The sequence below is a fragment of the Pangasianodon hypophthalmus genome, chromosome 11 (assembly GCF_027358585.1).
Source record: "Pangasianodon hypophthalmus isolate fPanHyp1 chromosome 11, fPanHyp1.pri, whole genome shotgun sequence".
Taxonomy (NCBI): domain Eukaryota; kingdom Metazoa; phylum Chordata; class Actinopteri; order Siluriformes; family Pangasiidae; genus Pangasianodon; species Pangasianodon hypophthalmus.
The window spans coordinates 13,043,777-13,064,037 of record NC_069720.1 but is presented as its reverse complement, the minus strand read 5'-3'; the positions used below and the strand labels follow the sequence as shown (position 1 = coordinate 13,064,037).

Below are 20,261 nucleotides of genomic sequence, written 5' to 3'. Positions count from 1 at the left end.
TGCCCCTCCCACCCAGAGAGCATAACCATTGTTGCTCTCTTGGACTCCTAGCCACAGATGGCTGTGGCATCAACACAATTTGAACTCCAGTATTTCAATGATAACCAACACTTTTTTTCTGTTGCACCATTCTGGAGCCCCCCTTTTTTTAAACAAACCATCACAACTTCTGTGATGATTCTCTGTTTCAGTTTATCCAATCACATGCATTTATGTAAATGATTTAGCTTTCATAGATTTTTTATTCCATTCGCGGTTCTGCTTAGTGAAGAGATGACATGGCTTGTTGAAAGTAAAGCCGGCCACGAAAACAGATTTGTTCAGGGTCTGTGGTGTCAAAAGTGGTAATTTGAAGTGCCACAACGAAATAAATACAAACACTTCAAATTGTCTTTGGAAGTAAGTACTTCTTGACAAAAAGTTGAATACCTCTGCTTTAAAGTTTAGAGCTGGACTTCATGGTAAATGAGCCTGTATTTATTGAAATAAGGGCATCGACCAGCATTCGCCAGGGCAGGGCAGGTCTCTGACCAGAAGGTAGTGAGTTCCCAGGGCAGCCAGAGAGCCAGTCCTTAATCCTCAACTCCTCAGCTTGCTTGGACTGAGTTCAGTTTCTTAATAAAAAGCATCAGCTTAATGAACTAATGTAAATTGTAAATGTCCTAAAGAGGACATTCAAAAGGTTTTGAGTTTTAAATAACTTTGTTATTTCAGTACAGCATGTTTTCCACTATGACATCCAACAGATTTAATCTTGAGACTGCAGCTTGTGTTAATAACAATGCATTCATGTGACATCCATTACACACCCTAGTATGACTGTATTATAGTTTCACTTTGTCCTGATAATATTAATACTACTGTTCAACTAAAACAAGCCCTACTTCTAATCTTAATCTTATTCCCAAATCTGCACCAGCTTTCAGTTTTACTGACATTTGTTTGTTAAACAGGCATTGTTTCCTGCAATTGTGTGGACATTTTGTCTCTGATAAAGACATTAAACAAAACACACATGCATATGGTGTTGTGAAATTTGTTTTTAATGTATCCCTAATCCTTCAGTCCTGTTGGTGGAAAAACAGTCTCCCTCAAAAACAGGAGGTGATTCTTGGCACGAATCTGCGTCACATGCCTTTTATTGGGCTCTCTAAATGGAATTCCTGGAAAGTCAAGGAGGATTTTGGATGCGTCTCAGGTCCTGGCAAGACTTGATGTTCGGGTTGGAAACAAAAACTCTCAAAAGGCCATTTGCTGTGTCTCTGCACACACACACACACACACATACACAGACCAGTGCATAGCCACCTCACAACAACCACAACAACAACCACAACAACAGCATCAGCACTGTGACTCAACTACACGTGACATAAACACAGTGGTAATTATGAGGAGATTCCTCTGAACCTGTTTGCCATGCTTTTCGAGGAAAAGCGGAAACTTGCTTTGGGAATGAATAGAGTCTATTGAAGTCTGTTAAGGTGAGGTTCAATTCAGATAACACTTCCCTTGATGTGTCCATGGAAATTGAGCATTAAACAGAACTGCCAGGACTGCCATAGAACCATTGTTGGGTACTTGAACAAGAGCCGTAACCCTAAGCCTTGGATTGGATTCATTTCATCCTCTAACTTATGTTACTTTAAAACGTTCTGTAAAAATCAAATAAAATTTGGACAATTTTCCTCTCACACCTAATGTAGTTGATCAGCCCAAACATATTTGGTGTATGACATTTATGTTTTTCATTTCTTACCAGAACTACAATTCTAAAGTACAAAGCGATGCCCACCCTCTTCGGCATACAAAGCGATGTCCACCCTCTTCTTCATAGCTCACACTCACCCACGATTGGCTAGTGTCACATGATTGACAGGAGACAGATAGTATGTCATCCCTCCCACCCAAAGAGCATGACCAATTTTGCTCCATTGGCTCCTGGCCACTGAAGGCAGTGGCATCATCAGGATTCAAACTCGCAATCTCCGGATGATATTTTCTGTTGCTTCACTTTATGGAAGGAGTCTGCAGTGTCAGTGCCTTGTAAGAGTCAGAAGTATAGCTGTAACTTTAAATTTTCCAACACAGGAAAGTCTGCAGGACAAAGGAGCACAGAACAGCATGACACCAAATGTTTTATTCTTTACTTACAACATACATTTTCTAAAAAATATTTTGCATAACTGCTAATTACAAGACAATTTGCTGCAATTTTCATGTTATTTTCCCCTCAAATTTCTATGCTTGGCCCCTTTCTCTTACGGAGCATGAAGTATTGTTTTGGCAGGTGACACTATCCTCCATCCTCAAAACAAAGCACATAGTCCAAAAACTATTTCAATGATGAAACGTTTCTTGTTATAGCACTACAGCATACATCTGTCAGTATAGCTCCATCTGGCACCAGCATCCTGACTCTCACGGAGGATTTTTTCCTTCTGTTTTGAATTTCAAGCCTGCAGATCAGGAAGATCACTTCTATACTTATAGGCCTGTTAAGCTGCAGAGAAGAACTCATGATCCTCAGGTCAAGAGGGCGAGCTTCTCTGGCTTTTAGAAGTTTCTGAGTGTGCATGAGGTCACAGATCATGCGAGGACCAACAACACGCTCTTTCCAGGCCATTCGTCGAAGCCCAGGATGACCCCTTCAAAGGTTATTTAATCACTTCACAGTATTTCTTGTAAAATGTCTTGAAACAGAGAAAGGGCAATAACACTACTGACTAAAACAAATATTTTACTTAGATCAAAGGCTGTGTTTGAATCCTTTACTGGTTATTGATGGATTATACCCGAGTGGATGAACCTAGAGAATAAAGATTTTTATATGATCTGCCTTGGCTCTGTGGTTTGCTCTGTATTTGTAAATGTCTAAGAAGACGTGATAGTGATAATGAATCCTAAAAGGGCTATTTGGAAACAATTAACATGGTGAATGTAAGACATGATAAAAAGCATTCTACATCAAAATCCATTATGTAAGGAATAAACAAAGGTACTGTTACAACCCAAAAGTTGATTATTTTCCAAAGTGGTTTATTCCTATTATACCCCAGCAATTTCTTGCTTAATTGATTAAAGAATGACTTTATCTTTTTACTTTTTATCTGTTTATAGGTACATATACAGCATGTAGTGACATGTTGTGGAATGTCCATGAAACAAGTTAGTTCCTGTTGTCACTTACATTTTAGCAGCTATTAACAGTCACACTCTCACTTTCTCTTGAAGTGAATAAGAAAAAAAAAATGCAGCTTGTCATGTTACTGGAAAACAGCGTAACAAGTGTAAATTCCTCTTTTCTGAAGACTTTCCTGTGTCAGAAAACTTAAAGTTATAGCATTACATCTGACTATTTAAAAAGCCCTGACACTGGAGACTCCTTCCAAAGATGATAAATAAACATTTCTTCACCGAAAGCAATGAAGATGTGCTCAGGAGTAAACAAGGGATGCAGCAGTGCTACCCACTTCATCACTGTGCTGTTCAGATATTCTGTCTATTAGTCTGAAATGTGTGGCCGTATGCCTTTATAACTCATTCATCTACAGGGACGTATCCAGACACAGGGTGGTACAGAAGGGTCTGTGGTGTGGTATGCCTTGGTTATGTACAGAAAAAAGCTGATGTTTGTTCCTTGGTGCAAACTGAATGATGGCATAATAATATTATAATGTTACTGATTTCATAGCCATTCTAGATTCTATTACATTAAATTTGCACAAACTGCACAAAAAGAATTGTGATGGGTAAATTTGATTTACTTTATTTACTGTTATTTCTTTATTTTTTAACACTAATGTGGGTGTAATATTGCTTTGTCATTAAACACTAGTGAATGAACACCTACACCTTTACATATAAGCTTATATACAGTAAGTCTAGCATATTCAACAAGTTTATAGGTTTTATATCAATACTGGGATTTAAATTGGTCAGTCTTCTAAAAAAAAACTGCATAGAATTTTTTATATTAATAAATAGACAGGTATGATACAGCATTACAGATAAGAGGAAAAATTACAAATAAGGACATACAACAAGTGCCTATTTAAAAAAAAATGTTCAAGTCTTTGTGTAAATCTAAAATCTTTATAGATTTCTTATTTCTCAATCTATATAGTGTTTTAAAAAGATCAATTTCTATATTAAATTCTTATGTCCTTGTTGGTTTTTACACTTATGAATGAAGTGTTGGCCATGAGTGGTGCAGTGGGTAGTGTTGCCTTATCACAGCTCCAGTGTCCCCAGTTTGACACTCACCCGACTGTCTGTGTGGAGTTTCAGAGCATGTTCTCTTCACGTTTGAGTGGGTTGAGTGGGTTTCCTATAGATTCTCCAGTTGCCTCCCACCAGCCTAACATGTGGATTGGCTAGGATAACATCCAAGCACCCCTAGGACTGAGTAAGCATGTGAACATGTGTGTACATGCCCTGAAGTGGACTGGCATTATTCCCATCCAGGGTTTATTCCCACCTCACATCTAGTGTTCCTGTGCTTACTGAAAGTGAGTGTTTTCCATATGAAATAAAAAAGACTCAGTATATCGTTTAATAGATGACATGCTAATAGATAGATAGATAGATAGATAGAAACTTTATTTACAATATCAAAAGTTTTCATCATACAGTACATACAGTAAAAGTGAGAAACAGACTCAAGCCCCAAACAAATCCTGAGTTTAGCGGTATAAAAAAAAAAAAAAGAGCGCCAAACTGACCCGGGATCAGCGTGGACTAACGCGCAAGCTAGAGTACCGTGTGCTTAGGCCACGCCCACTACCTGTACCCCAGCCAATAGGAACCCGGAACACGCAGGTGGCTGACAAGCCCTCGGCTTATTACTGCGATTTGTGTACTATTTCCTCATTTCCTTTCGTCTTATTCATTCAGTCTGTTTAGGATGTCGTGCTGTTGCGTTTTGGCCAAATTGTGATTAAAAATAATTTTTAAAAAAATCTAAAAAATATCCAAGTGCGCAAAAATTAAGAAATGAACATTCGCCCATTCAAATGTGTCTTCTGTGTCTTCTGGCTCGCAGCTCTGGAGGGACTGTCCTGCACACTCAGTCTCCATGGTAAGTGCACAAACTGCAAGTTATATCTCTTACTGCAGTCAAATGAGTCATTTACATCCATGAAATATCATAAATATGCTTTTATGCTTTTATATATTTTGAACTTTAAAACTTGAATTCATATATATATATATATATATATATATATATATATATATATATATATATATATATATAGCTGGAATTCATATATATATATATATATATATATATATATATATATATATATATATATATATATATATATATATAACACGTTTACTCAGGGGTTCTCATATGGTTTACAACCTGGGACCCCTTCCAGAGTAAAACCATTTCCAGACCCCCTTATGATCATGGTACAAATTTAATTTTAAAAACAGAGCAAACACATACCATCATATTCATTTATTCGAGCCATTAGACCTTTTTAGATCTATTCCTGTACACTCATCCAGATGTAGATTTGAAACACTGTGTATCATATTAACATCACTTCCTTTTTTTTAACTGCAGCTGGATTAAAGTTAACATTATTTATACTTGTATTATAGTTGAGCTTTAGATTAACCCCAATCATTTCGAGCAACCTGTCAATTACGATTACAAATATGACAATTCAATAATAACCATAACATAACATTAGGGACTACCTTGGTATACATCATGGACCCCTGGGTGTCAGTGAGCCCCAATTTGAGAAGCATGGCTGTCCTATAACTTATCCCTAAACATTTCACTCTGTCCTGTGAACATCCTGACCAATCTCAGACACTCCAGATGATGTTCTTTGAGGGTTTTGGGTAGTTTCAGTATCTGCAATGGCTGCATGAAGTGGACAAAAATAACATCTTGTAATTATATTACTACAAGCTACAATCATGATATACCTTGAAGTATATACAAACAAACTAGTAAAACTTGTGAAGCCTGTGATGTCTTTATTAAATTGACCATTATTGTTGTTCTTATTATTATACCCAAGTCGCCAAATAGAAAGGGCTTCATCATGGATGAAGAATTCCTTGAACCAGTTGCACATTTCTATATGCCTCGTCAATTGTGCATGCAGTTTTTGCAGAATGAGAGACATTGTTCTTATTAATGTTTCGTCGTTCCCATCGATGATATTCAAACCTTGATCAACATCAGTTATATCTGGTGTGAGATGAGTCCTCCTGCAGGAGCACCTCCAAACAACACACCATTATCTTTCAGTTAAACCCCAGAGCACCCGAGATAGGTTACCTTGACTGCACCTAGGTTCAAAAACCAGCTTTTACTTTCAAACCAAATTATTGGAACTCTTGGTGCAAATAGGCTTGGATCCAGAAAATGCCCTAAATTTTACTTTTGAATTGTTTGCTACTTCTAAACAAATTAATTCATTCAAGTTCAATAAGTGCCTTATCCTGGTCAGGGACCCAGTGGATCAGGAGCTTATCCTGGGAAAACTACTGGCATGTTTTGTCCTACTGGCATGTTTTGGGAGATGGGAAGAAACCCACATGAGGAGAAGATTAAAGGCTGAAGATTGAGCTCAGGACCCTGGAGCTGTAAGGCAGCAATGCTACCATCTGCGCCACAGCCCCACTTCTGAACTTCTTCCCAAATAGCTTGTTATCTGAAAGATAAACCTTCAGCATTTCAACATATTTACGACATACTTTTTCCCATTCTTTCACAGATAACTTCTTGGAGCCCCTCAAGAGCCTGGGTCTCCAGAGGGAGGCTGGTGAGGCCCATTCCAAGTTTTCTCTAAGGAAACCATCATTGCCTGACGATGACATTTGTTACATTGTGCCAGGCAAAACTGAAACCTTGCACAACTGCAATTTCAACAGCACAGCCAAAACATTTCTGGTGATACATGGATGGACGGTAATTCCTCTTGAAACCAGTTTAATGTTAAACCTTTGTTTACACTTGAGTAATTGATGTGCAATCTCACATTTGCTAGGTGAGTGGGTTGTTTGAGAGCTGGGTGGCCAAACTGGTAGCTGCGCTGTATAACAGAGAGAAAGATGCCAATGTGGTAGTGGTGGACTGGCTGGACACAGCTCAGAATCACTATGGCGTGGCGGCGCAAAATACTCAAGAGGTGGGACAAGAGGTTGGTCGCTTCATTGATTGGATAGAGGTATGATTTCATAAAGCACTCAGTATGCTTTCCAAACACACATTCATATGAACACATAAGTTCGGTATGGAGCATGAAAAAAAAACCCAAATGGATTAGACAGTACAAGAAACCTATAAAGGTTGGTAATAAATGTGGGAAGTGTAAGATCAGGCAGTATCCACTGTATGTCATACCACAGTAGTTTGTAATTCACTGACAGTACTTTGAAAGTACATTGAGAGTACATTGAAAGTACATTGAGAGTACATTGAAAGTACATTAAGAGTATATTGAGAATACAGTGAAGATCCACGGAGGGTACATTGAAGGTATATTGAGAGTATATTGAGGGTACCTTGAAGATGCTCATGGGATAACTTATGGCCTTGGGAGCCTTGTGGAGACTTGCAAATGATGACCATATAATGTCATTTGGACATAGGAGTCACTCCCATTATCGTCAGCCAGTATTTATGTCACATGTCTCTCAGTCACCACACCAAACTCAAACATATCTACGGTCACAATCGACTTCTAACAAGGCACACTTGTACACGATGACATACATACTCCCTTTAAATAACCCAGACTTTCATTCAGCCTTTGTTGCCTTTCATTAAGCATGTGCATGTGACATTCTGAGCTGTTTACATTCCCCTTATAGTTGTTTTGACCTTTGTTTGTTTCTGGATTTCTCTTTTGATAATTGTCTTGTCCCTTTGGTTTGTCTGCTCTGGAGGGCTGAATCTTCACCTGCATCCTTCTGTTCACCCTTCACAGGGTGCTGGATCATTCTCAATCTCTTTTTTTTCCATTATATTCAGGTTCATCACTATGTCTAACAGTTTTCTGACTGTGAGACTCTCAGCAAGAGAAGGAAGTGTCTAAGTGTTTGGTTTAACTGTTTGTTTCCGTCTCCTTTCACCTGATCAGTTCTTCTAGGCACCTTCAAGCAGCTTGGGAAAGTGATGTTGGGGACAAACTGTAGGCAAGCTAAGGGTCTACAAATGTTTCAGTAATGCTCTCTTAATGCCAGTCTTCAGCTTCAGAATTTACAGCTTCACACATTCTACCCATCAGTTCCTCCACTCTATATCTGATTTATGAGTTCTGAGGGGACCGTTGCTTATACGTTCTAATTGTGACTAAAGGTATCTAGCTTAGAGATTGATCCAGATATTGACTTAGACGTTCTTGGATAGTCAACTGTCACTTTGGTGTGGTTGTTGCCAAAAAGACCTAGTTTTTAAGGATGGTCAGTTGATATGATCTCTTCCTCTTGACTTGAAAGAATAGATCAATCAATTCAACAGCAGTTAAATTCAATTATATATTGCAAATCCAAAAATTAAAAATCCAGTGGCATGTTTGTCATTCTTTCACTTCATTGTTCACTTTGTATCCTCTATATGTTTGTGTCTGTCCTTTGTACTCTTTTTCAATTCTTTTACCCATTCCTTAGTTACCACAACCATGTTGTCTGGCTTGTTTTATGTGCATTTGAGTAAGGGTGAGAGCTTGGGGAGGAGGTAGTCTTGTCATTTGTTTTTCTGATTTAGTGATGTTTAAAATTGTACCTGTTGATATAAAACTTAATACATAAAATATTAAAATGACTACCTTTGGTCAGTGCAAAAGACACCTTTTTCCCCATCCAGATTTTGATACTGCTGGATATTAACATTTTCCATTGTCCAATCAGAGGACTGCTCAGGAATAAGTACTACTAGCCAACTAGGTGAAAATAACCATAGTGCAAAAATAAACAATTTGAAAAATATAGTAGGCAGAAGTGGTAAAAGTAGTCTCATAACTTATGTCTCGTAAGATAAGATTTTACTAAGCTAGAGTAATAACTTTAAAGTTAAATAGTAAGCACTGCAATTGTTTATTTAAAATATTGTTTTAAAACCAAAATGTATGCATACCAGAATGGATGATGGCAGCTTTTTGTTAATTATGCCTATATTCCTAAAACAAGGAGACGACCAATATTCCACTGGAGAAGATTCATCTCATTGGCTACAGCCTCGGTGCCCATGTTGCTGGAATCGCAGGTAGCCATGCCTCCAGAAAAGTTGGAAGAATAACAGGTAGATGTTTATCTCAACTCTATAACCAAGGAACAACATTAAAATTGTATCAGTTATGATGCCAAACCAGCTACTTTATATGCGATCCATAAGTTGATGTTTGGGCTTTGTAGGTCTTGATCCAGCAGGACCAGATTTTGAAGGAGTCCACGTGCACTGTCGGCTCTCTCCTGATGATGCCCATTTTGTGGACATTCTTCACACCTTCTCAGGAGGAACCCTGGGCCTCAGCATTGGTATCGAACAGCCGATCGGCCATGTGGACATCTACCCCAATGGAGGAAGCTTCCAACCTGGCTGCAACCTGCGAGGAGCCCTTGAGAACATCGCACATTATGGATTGCTTGGTAAGAACTCTAATTGTGTTGTTGAAAAAGAGGCGTGGCCTCTGTTCCTGTCCATCTCAGTGAAGGAGGCGTGGCTTCTGTGCCTGTAGAGTGCACTATTGCCTTAAATTAGACTGCCATATGATTATTTGTGACTTTTTGTGTGGATGCTCAGTCTACACTTTATCCCATTTCTCTCCAGCAATGAATGAAGTCATCAAGTGTGAGCAGGAGAGATCGGTCCACCTGTTTATTGACTCCCTCCTGAATGGAGCAGAGCCCAGTAAAGCCTACAGCTGTGGGAGCAGCACCATGTTTGAGCGTGGAGTGTGTCTCAGGTGCCATAAGAACCGTTGCAATACGGTGGGCTATGATGCCAGGAGGGTTCGCAAAGCCCGCAGCGTGAAAATGTTCACCAAGACCCGAGCCTCCATGCCATTTAGAGGTCAGTAGCTAAGATTCCTCAGCTTATTGTTACATTTATCTGTTTGCCAAATTTAAGCCAATCCAAGTACAGATCTGTGTAAAAGCCAAAAAGGTGTCCCTGGGTTTCAACAAAGGTGTAGCATAAGTTAAAAAATTTCAACCAATCAGAAATTCACATAAACATTCATACTCAAACAAACCATAAAACACACAACATTAGCTAAGCTGGGAAACAGCTAACTATCTAGTTAGCTGTCCTAACATTGACATTAATGTTAATGAAGCAGCTGTCTAAATTTACATAGCTAGCCACATTTGTTAGCACACTACATTATGCTGCCTTCATTAGCAATTGGAATTATTGTAAATGCAAGCTCTTGACCATGTCCAAGTTGTTGATGTTCTTAATTCTTTATTTTTATTAAAACAACTTACTTTTGTAGTCACTAATTAGGATATAGACACCTGCTTACATCTATAAGCACTGTTTGTAGATTATAAAATTGTTGATGTAGATTTTCATGTTAGTACGAAATAGCTGACACTAGCTAACAAGCTAACATTAGCATTGGACTTGAACACAAATACTTGCTTTTAAGTATTACAACTTTGCAAGTGGGAAATAGCACCTTCTGAGGACAGCGAGCTAGCTCTGGCTTAAATATTATAGTTTGGAATCAAAAACAGAATTCAAATAGTAAAAATAGCCAAAGATGTGAAAAGGTTTGCAATTGGCTAATATGATATTGAGATTCCTGCTGTACCGCCATCAGGGAAACCATTATAGGTTCTATAGAGAACCCTGTAAGAGAGGGCTCCTACTGCATTGCAAGTTCTGGTAGAATCCCTGCAGGACCTGTTTTAAACAAGTGCAGCTAAGCCTTCCTTAGAAAGAACCCATTTCTTGAATTTTGATGGTCATGGTTGTCTTTCTCTGCACAGTTCATCATTATCAGCTGAAGATTCACTTCACAGCACAGACAAATCAGTCTGTGACAGAATCCATGTTAACAGCTTCCCTTTACGGCACCAATGGCAATGCGGAAAATCTCCATCTTAATGTGTAAGTAACTTCTACTATCCATAGCCATAATTAGGCATAATCGCATGTTAGCAAGCACTCAGTTACCTGTTTCTTAAGCAGAAGAGGAAAAATTGGCACCAACACGACCCATTCCTTTCTCTTGGTTACGGAGGAAGATATTGGTGAACTGCTGATGCTTAAGTTAAAGATGGAGTACTCTTCCTCACTGCTGAACATGATGTGGCCCTGGTGGAACGGAGATTCCCCTGAACTTCATGTCCGAAAAATAAGCATTTGGATCGGGGAGACACAAAAAAAGTATGCTTGCTCACTTTTATAAACACACCATTCCTGATTTTCACAATTCACTGGATTAGGCCCAGTATATACTTCATGTCCATAGTGCTGCATCTCCTACATTTTGTCAGCTCAGCTCAGTTCTGTCCTAGTAAGTTTGTGATGTGATTTTTGCTAAAACTTTGCTTCTTTTTTCACCAGGGTTGTATTTTGTTCAAAGGATCTCCAAAATACAAATCTGCTTCATGAGGTGATTTTTGTGAAATGCAAAAACACATGGAGGAGATCGTCTATGAGGTAAGAGTACCAGCAGTAATTCATACGCAACCTGTAGCATAGATGATTTTATTCATTCAAAATATTGATCCAAATCTTTAGATAATTTTTTCAAACTCCGCAGGCGCAAGTACAAAAGCGAATGAGAAGATAAACTCTAACCCACTGGGATGAAGCACTTGAATTATTATTTATTCTGATCTTATTTATTTACCGTATTTGCATTTGACCTTAGGGTTATGTACATTTTATATTATTGTATTGTATTATTGTAATTCATTTAAAACATTCTTTTTTACAAGCACTTCAATTTTAACTCATGGTTGTTTAATGCATAATGAAACGGTACAAATTTCTGTGATGGAGATTTAGTAAAGGCCAAAGACTGGATGCTAGCATATTAAACACCACTGCTGTGCTCTGCTCCTGAACACAGCACTCAGAGAAGCTTAGTCTCAAACCATGTGTGCCAGAGCTGACATCAGAGGACTGAACCGAACAGTGGATTCAGTTAGAATAATTATGAATGTCTTAGATTAGATATTAGGTTAAGTTAGATATTATATTAGATGAAATTATTATATTATGTTATATTATGTTAAGTAAGATTACTTATTAGATTAGGTTTGATTAGATATTAGGTAAAATTATATTCGTAGAGATTAGATTAAATATTAGACTCGACATTGGGATAGATTTAATTATATATTAGATTAGATTACATTAGATATTTGATTAGACATTAGTTTATATTTGGTTAGATAACATTAGAAATTAGGTTGCGTTATATTAGATATTAGCTAATATGTTAAGTTATATTTGGTGTTAAATCTGATATTAGATTATATGTTGGGATAGATTCAGTTAGATATTAGATTTGATTAGATATTGGATTAGGTTAGATCTTAGATGGATATCACATTTTTAGCATAAAAAATAACCCTAGATTAGATTAAGAGTGTAGACTCCATGAGCAGTTCTTTGAAAAGTATTTGAACTTCCTAAAATAGTTTTGTACTTTGATAAATCCTGATGACTGTAGAACCCAAAATGATTCCCAGATGTCTTTCTTGTTTTCATTTCTTGTCTTGTCTTTACTTGAAGGCACTGAATGTATTAAAATATTTTGGAATATTCTTTTAATTCTAGACATCACATTTTATTTTATTTTTTAATCTGGCCCTACTTTAAAATGTCTAAATGGCTAACTGATAGCAAAGAGATCTGCTAACCCAGAGAGAATCTCAGATTTGTGTTGAATGTGTGATGTTTTGCACTTTAAGACAATGGGAAATTTTCTTTTCTTTCATTGTAAGTCACTGTATAATATGAAACATTATACATATGTGAATATGTAAAAATATCAAATATCTCAATCAATAAATCTCACCTCTTTAATAATATATATATATATATATATATATATATATATATATATATATATATATATATATATATATATATATATATATATATATATATATATATATATAATGTGTGTGTGTGTGTGTGTGTGTGTGTATGTTGTATGTAAGCAGTCACACAAATCATAGAAATTTTGTGCCATGGTTTAAAATTTATCTGGAATACAGAATCATAAAAATGAACATTTGCAGTCAGGTGTTTTGTGTCAGTGTTAATGCAGAACTCACAGATGAGTCAGCCCTGAACGCTGCTCCGTCTCTTTTAAATACTGAGTTATTTATATAGCTGTACTCAGTATTCTGCAGTGATAACATCAGGAGGGCAATCTGACACACAGGCTGCTGAATACAGCACAAACTCCACAAAGACAAACAGTTTTTACACTCAGTACAAGTTCATGAGATTACCAAAGTTTATAAGGAATATTCACATCTGATATTTCTTGACCCTTAGAGGCTTTTTTCTCTCTGTCTACACCTCTCACCCTGAGTCTTTCTAAAAATGATCTTATAAATTTACAGGATCTTACTGCACTCAATATTTACAGTAATGTGTTTACAGTAATAGCACATTGTATTGCATTTTCAAATAGTGTGCAACTACTGAGTACTATAACACTGGTAAAACAATGGTCTTTCATTGGCAAATATACATTTTAAATATTTAAAAGTGTCAAATATTCTAACAAAAGATTCTGATAGAAATGTGTTCGTTAAAACAACCATTTCAGTTCAGTTCAGAGAAACTGAAAAAAATTCTGTAAAAATGTTTTTAAAATATTGTTTTTAAAAATTTTATCTAATAGATTTAAAAAAAAAAAAGTCAAAATGAATAACAATAAATAATGAAATAAAAATGATGTATACATGTATAAGATATGAGATTAAACAATACGAACTATAACAGATTGCACAATAAAAAGCTACTAAAATGAACAGTGGCAGAATTAATGATTCACAGCTCTGAACATCACAGAAAGAAACATGAAGAAAGTAAGTTTTAGGGATTATCTATTTAAAACATTGTGCTAAACTACCTAGCAAACATTAGCTACCTAGCTTTGAAACTTTACACTTGGCATTTGCAAATGTCTATTCTATGTCTCTAATTTGCTCCTTCTGTTTTATTTTGCTTTTAGCTAGGTAAAGCTAGGCTTTACCTCTGGTTTAAACTTGTTGCACTTACCCTGCTTTGCTAAAATTTTCTATAACAGCAGCTCTGATAATAGTGCAGTTGCAAATCACAGGATTATATTAATGCACTCGTTCTGATACGTTATTGTTCTATAGGTACAACTTACATTGTTAGAAACCTACACACTCCACATAAATGGACTAAAAAATGTGTGTAGTCATTGGTATGGTGATGTTTCCTGTGAGGATGTGTTTATTTAATGTTATGGAAGGAGTAACTAACTTGAATTGCTGAAAAAATTGCTAGCTTGCTTTTAACACACAAACAAAAAGTAGAGGGAAGGAGAATCACAGAAATAAAATGTGAGTTGCATACATAGGCTACATTTAGTCAATGCATAGTGAGAGTTACGGAGATTAAAAATCAGTGCCTATAATGAGTGTGAGCACAGTGCACAGAAACTCAGATATACTGTCAAATATATAACAACAGTGTATCTGTATTAGTGTTTATATTGTCCAGCAGACATATTTCCAGCTCAGTTAACGTGTCGTCTCTTCTCTGTCGACACTCTCAAGTGTATGTCCAAACAGACAGACAGTGCCAGCCATTACGGCCGAGACTCCCAGGATTCCCAGCAGGATCGCCCACCAGTGGGCCTGTCAAACACAGCACAGCAGGGACACACACACACACACACACACACAGATAGATAGATAGATAGATAGAACAAGGATGATTGGTTAACCTTAGTGACAACAATACAGATTCCCAATTTTATTGAAATTTTTACTGTAGTTAAGTAACTAAGTACTTAAATATCTGTACTTAGTTTTTTTTAACTTTACATTTTTTTCTTTCACCTAATACATTTCAAAAGAAATATCTCTCCTTTCTTCTCTCCTTTCTACTCACTACATTTGTATGTCCTAAGGGGATTTTTTTTATCATCAGACAACTTTAAGGATCTAAATTACTAACAAATTTAAACTTTGACAGTGAGAATGACACCTAATACTGGTCACTGAAATCTGTACGCTGCTAGTTTGTATTGTGACAGATAAAGATTAGAATTCAGCTAGTTGTTATGGTCACCGTTATTATAATGCCAACATTTGAGAGATTAGAAATTATGTTGTTGTTAGTTAGCCCACATTTATTCATTCCTTGATGAAAGAAGCACAAATTTTTCATCAGGAACTAAAATCAGTGATTTGAAATTTCTTGCACTTCTTGTACTTCATATTTTAAGTAAATTGAAGTTTATAATTTTCTACTTTACCTTCACTGAAGAATTTGAATCTGTACTTCAACTTATTTGTTTTAGCATTTATTTACTGAATATTTATTTAGATGAAAACTATAGGCACCCAGACACAATTCACAATTCAGACACATTTCAAATGTGTTAAATCTGTCACAACTGCACTGTTTTTACACTGGATGCCCTTCCTGAAACAATCCTCCCCTATTTTATTTGGGCTTGGGACCAGCACTGAGAGTGCACTGTTTCAACGCAACCCCAGTGGCTGGGAATCAAACCCAGGCCGAAGTGGTGAGAGCGCTGTGGCCTAACCACTAGTCCTTCTGGGACCTGTTCAAATCAATATCTTGTCCATAAATATATACACAAATTTTCTTATACTTGCTTCAAACTACATTGTTAAGAGCAGCGAGCGCCTGTATTTAGAAATTTAAGTTCTAAGTTGAACGTATATTATCATCTGCATTATTAGTCTTCCACTGCAATTCCGCCTTTAAACTCTGAGGGGCGGAGCTTGAAAAATGAAATGATTTCAGTTGTCCAAAATGGCCACCTGCATAATGCCCAGCTACACTGTGCAGTTCTTTCCTTGTTTTTAGCTAACAGTGGGTCCCACTCTCTTTCAAACCACATCAGAAAGTACTGGATGTGGTTTGGGGCAAATATTTATTCAGAAAAATCATTCTGAGTGACTTTTTTTTTTTCAGACATCAAAATTTGCAAATTGCAACTACATTTACAAATTGTGTACATTGTAGTTCCTATGGATTTTAATAAGAAACAATGCTGTGGACTGAAACAAGCTTAAAAAAAAGTCAAACCTTCATCCAGTCTGCTACGTCATCAAACTCGCGCAGGTTCAGGAAGGAGTTTTTCAGTCTGGCAATGGGGCCATCCGCGTCCAACAGACGACATGTCTGGAAGTGATCGCAGTAGCCCTGGTTTTTGTGGCATGGAGATCCAGGCACCAACGCCACCCGCTGTCCCTTAAAGTACATTGAGAGCACTGAGGAAGTGGTGCTCGCGCATGTGTTGGGGTTTCCTAATCACAAAAAGATGGCCTGATTAGTAATGAGAGACATTAAGATTGTTATTAATAATCAGGGCTGGAAAATACTTAAGTAAATGTACTTCTTTACTGTACTTAAGTAATATTTTGGAAGATTTATACTTTAAGTATTATCAAAATTGAATACCCTGTACTCTTAAGTATATTTACAACAGAAAAATATGTCTCACTCTGGTTGTCTAAGTATTCTTTAAAAATGTAAAATGCCATGAGATTTTTTTTCTGTTTTTCTCTTGCCTGGCTGCTATGCTGTATTGGGTTTTCCCTTTTTAAATATTTTTTGAAGATATCCAAATCAAAATCATATCAGTGTCGAAAAATCAAGCCCTTTCCACAAAAAATGGAAGGACATAGAAGCAGGGTAAAATGACTTACATCACTTACACTCATTATGGAAAGATTTTCACGTCATTTTGTCAATGAGACTAACCTTCAAAGATGTGTGCAGAATACTTGAGTAAGTTTAAATGTAGTTACTTTTTGACTTTTACTCAAGTAGAAATTTGGCTCAATATTTAAACTTTTAATTGAGTAAGATATTTATAGTAGCCATGCTTTTACTTAAGTTGAGTTATTTTCCCACCCCTGTTATAAGGTAAGAACTCCTGATGTGTGGATAATCAATAGGTTTTTCTATATGCAGTCAATAAAAAAGCTCTATTTGCCTGGGAGCTATATATAGATATAGGAGCTCCTTTAAAACAGGTAAAGTGGGTAGTTTTTACAATATTATTCTTTACATTACACTTATACAGAAGTTGTACTTTGAGCTTTAAGGGCGTATTTTATTGCCCAATATCAAATCAGTGATTGTCTGTACACAGCCCATATGACATCAATTACAAGCAAGATTAGAGTAACTATTCAAAACAAACAAACAAAAAAAAACAGATTCAGGTGCTCACAAAGCTGGTTACAAGAAATACTATAAATTTAATGTATCTCAGCGTTTACCTCTCTGCTGACAGCACATGTGACATTTTTCTTTCTTGTTCTCCCCTGGGCAGTCACACTGCTCCAGGCTGTGTAGGACACACAGGGAGCGCGAACATTCCTGCGCCACACATGCAAAAACAACAATATAAAATCCATCAATCTGAACAGCTCCATGTTATATAACTCCCATTCCTATTTCTCAGGCCATTAAACATCCTTCTAAAGAGACATATTCAAAATTCAGGCTCTCTTACAGGCCCATATTTCTCACATAGGCCGACATATTGCCAATATTTACTACTCTCCTTTGCACTCTTTTGGATTTTTTTTTTTTAAACAAAACAAAAAAACAGGATATTGGTGATTTAAGGACACATTGTTTATATTAGACACAGTAAAGGTCTGGACACACAGACTGAGACGTGAAATAATGTTAGACACACCCCGTTAAGACAAACCCGTGTGCCCAGACTGCACAATGTCATGTTTGGCTTGGCAGCAGGTTGAGGACATGTGGCAGAGGTTCCTGTGCACATGCTTTTCATCCGACACTCAGAGTCTTCCTCACACAGCAGTCCAGAAGTTTTAAAGACACAACCAGAGCTGCAGCACAGACCCTGGCTAGGACTGAGGGATTAAAAAAAACAGATAATAAATCTCTTTTAAATGAGAGTCACAAACATTTCTCAGTTTACCTATAACTATTTCTTTCTCAAATTTTCTAATACTAGAGTATTTATCCAAACCAAAATGTTAAAAACTTTTGACTAGCAGTATCTATGGTATAGCATCTCTGGCCAGCGCTGCTCCATTGATGCGTTGCTAAGCCGGTATGGAGAAAACCTGAGGGTTAAGCTACGAACCATCTAAAAGAAATGCTGAACAAAATGCTACATGAAGGCTATGTGTGGATCAACCAATGAGACGGAATACCAGCCTGCACTGTTGGTTAGGTTTTAGCCGACACTGAATTCCTATTGGCTCCCTTGAACTGTAGCAACACGGATCACTTGCGTTGAGTCCTACATCACATTCTTCTCCTTTCTCCAAAATCCGGTTTCCACAGATTGGCTGATCGCTGACTGGCAGGTTACAGCACACACACACACACACACACACAGAGTTCATGTGATTTCTTTTAAAACAAATGATGTGGCTTATGTTATAATAGTGAGGAGTAATTCTTTCTTCTGATGAACATGGCTTCCTTTTTGTTCTGTTGTTGTGTTTTCTGATTTGCTGTCCTGTTTCCAAATTTGCTGTGGAGTTTCTAAATTTGCTGTCGTGTTTCCGAATCCGCCATCATGATTCAGAATTTGAATTTGGATTTACTGTTGCGTTTCCAACTTTACTGTCATGTTGCTAAATTTGCTGACGTGTTTCCGAATTTGCTATTGTGTTTCTGAATTCGTGAATTCGTGTTTCGAAAATTGCTTTTTTGTTTCCAAATTTGCTGTCATGTTTCCAATTTTTCTGTTGTGTTCCCGATTTTTCTGTTGTGTTTTGGGTTTTGTTGTGGTTTTGATTTATTTGTTTATTTATTTATTTTTTTACAAGGCCAACTTTCAGATTGTAAACTGAGACATGTTCAGACAAACCATCAAGATCAGGAACATCAGGAATGGACCCTACAGAGGTTTGACTCATTGTTTAATTGTCAGATTGAGTTGAATCAAGTGTAGTAGTTTAGCGATACACAGAAATATGCAGCGATGTGGCCCTCCAGGTGTACAAGAGCCCATCCCTGCTCTAGCAGCTTCTTCTGACTTGTTGAGTTTGATGTCTCACCCACAAAACATTTGTCCTTCTTGATCTTCAGCAAACGGCTCATGTGCCGGAGGCTACACGGCGAGAAACGGTCGCTGTTCTCCTTCACCTCGTCTGCAGCATGTGGGAACATCAGGAAGTGTCCTTTCCCATCAGTGATTCCCAGACCACCACAATCCGAGCCTTCATCATGCTAACATGCAAACACAGAGACAGTGAGCTTGACACTGAAGCATGACCGAGTGTGAGTTGACTCAGTCTAAATACACACATTTCTTATGCTATCAGGGCATAAATTTTATATAAAAGCAGCTCTGACCATAGTGCAGCTGAAAATCAGAGGTTTATATAAATATACTTGTTCTAATATATGTTATATATATTAGTACATATATTAGAACAAGTATATTTATATATGTTATATAGTTGCTATAGTAACTAACACAGGATGGATGCTTTTTAAAACAAAATTTTAAAAACTGTTCTTTTTCAACAAAGAATAATAGGGTTATATTTTCTGTAAGGAAGCATTTATGTCTCCCATGTCCACACTTTGTAACAATCAGATGCAAAGCTGTTCATTTTTTGTTCATGTTTTTGCTGTGGGGAAGTTGTCAGGAGAGATACCTTTGCACTTTGCAGTTTCTCGGTAACATGACAAGCTGCATTTTATTGTCTTATTAACATCAAGAGATAGAAAAAAGAGAGGTTGGTGAGGGAACCACTGTTTAACAACTACTATAACATACAGGAGAACTAGAACTAACTTGTTTCACGTATGTTCCACAACATTAAACGAAACTATAAATGGATAAAAATTAAGACATATCATTTTTAAATAATCAAATCCGTAATCATTGGTAAAGGGCTGTGGTATAAAAAAGAGGAATAAAACACTTGGGGACTTGTTGCTATATTAAAATAATCAACAGCACACATCGTGTTTTATTCTTTATGTTGCCAAATGTGTCAAACACTACAGTTACACTAACAATATTGTTGATCACAAACATTAGCTATGTTTGTTAGTGCACAGGTTCTGA

The 20,261-nt window shown here is 36.9% G+C and overlaps 2 protein-coding genes across 2 annotated transcripts in view; one reads left to right on the top strand and one right to left on the bottom strand.

Annotated features, from left to right (window-relative positions):
* The first annotated feature begins 4,857 nt into the window (after window positions 1-4,857).
* LOC113536692 (lipoprotein lipase) lies at window positions 4,858-13,007 on the top strand. Its single transcript, XM_026930799.3, has 10 exons — window positions 4,858-5,080; window positions 6,747-6,940; window positions 7,020-7,199; window positions 9,163-9,274; window positions 9,388-9,621; window positions 9,803-10,045; window positions 10,969-11,089; window positions 11,171-11,368; window positions 11,549-11,644; window positions 11,748-13,007. Exons 1-10 carry the CDS (start codon window positions 4,996-4,998, stop codon window positions 11,767-11,769), a joined length of 1,485 nt encoding a protein of 494 aa, XP_026786600.3. The 5' UTR covers window positions 4,858-4,995; the 3' UTR covers window positions 11,770-13,007.
* Window positions 13,008-13,170: 163 nt separating this feature from the next.
* The window catches only part of si:ch1073-396h14.1 (disintegrin and metalloproteinase domain-containing protein 10), a 30,103-nt gene continuing 23,012 nt past the window's right edge, over window positions 13,171-20,261 (bottom strand). Inside the window, exons 10-15 of the mRNA XM_026930798.3 lie at window positions 19,240-19,411; window positions 18,389-18,533; window positions 17,895-18,078; window positions 17,470-17,569; window positions 16,268-16,488; window positions 13,171-14,841 (exon numbers count right to left, since the gene is read on the bottom strand). Of these exons, the coding sequence (XP_026786599.3) occupies window positions 14,725-14,841; window positions 16,268-16,488; window positions 17,470-17,569; window positions 17,895-18,078; window positions 18,389-18,533; window positions 19,240-19,411 (939 nt within the window). The 3' untranslated portion in view covers window positions 13,171-14,724. The remainder of the gene's footprint in view (window positions 14,842-16,267; window positions 16,489-17,469; window positions 17,570-17,894; window positions 18,079-18,388; window positions 18,534-19,239; window positions 19,412-20,261) is intronic.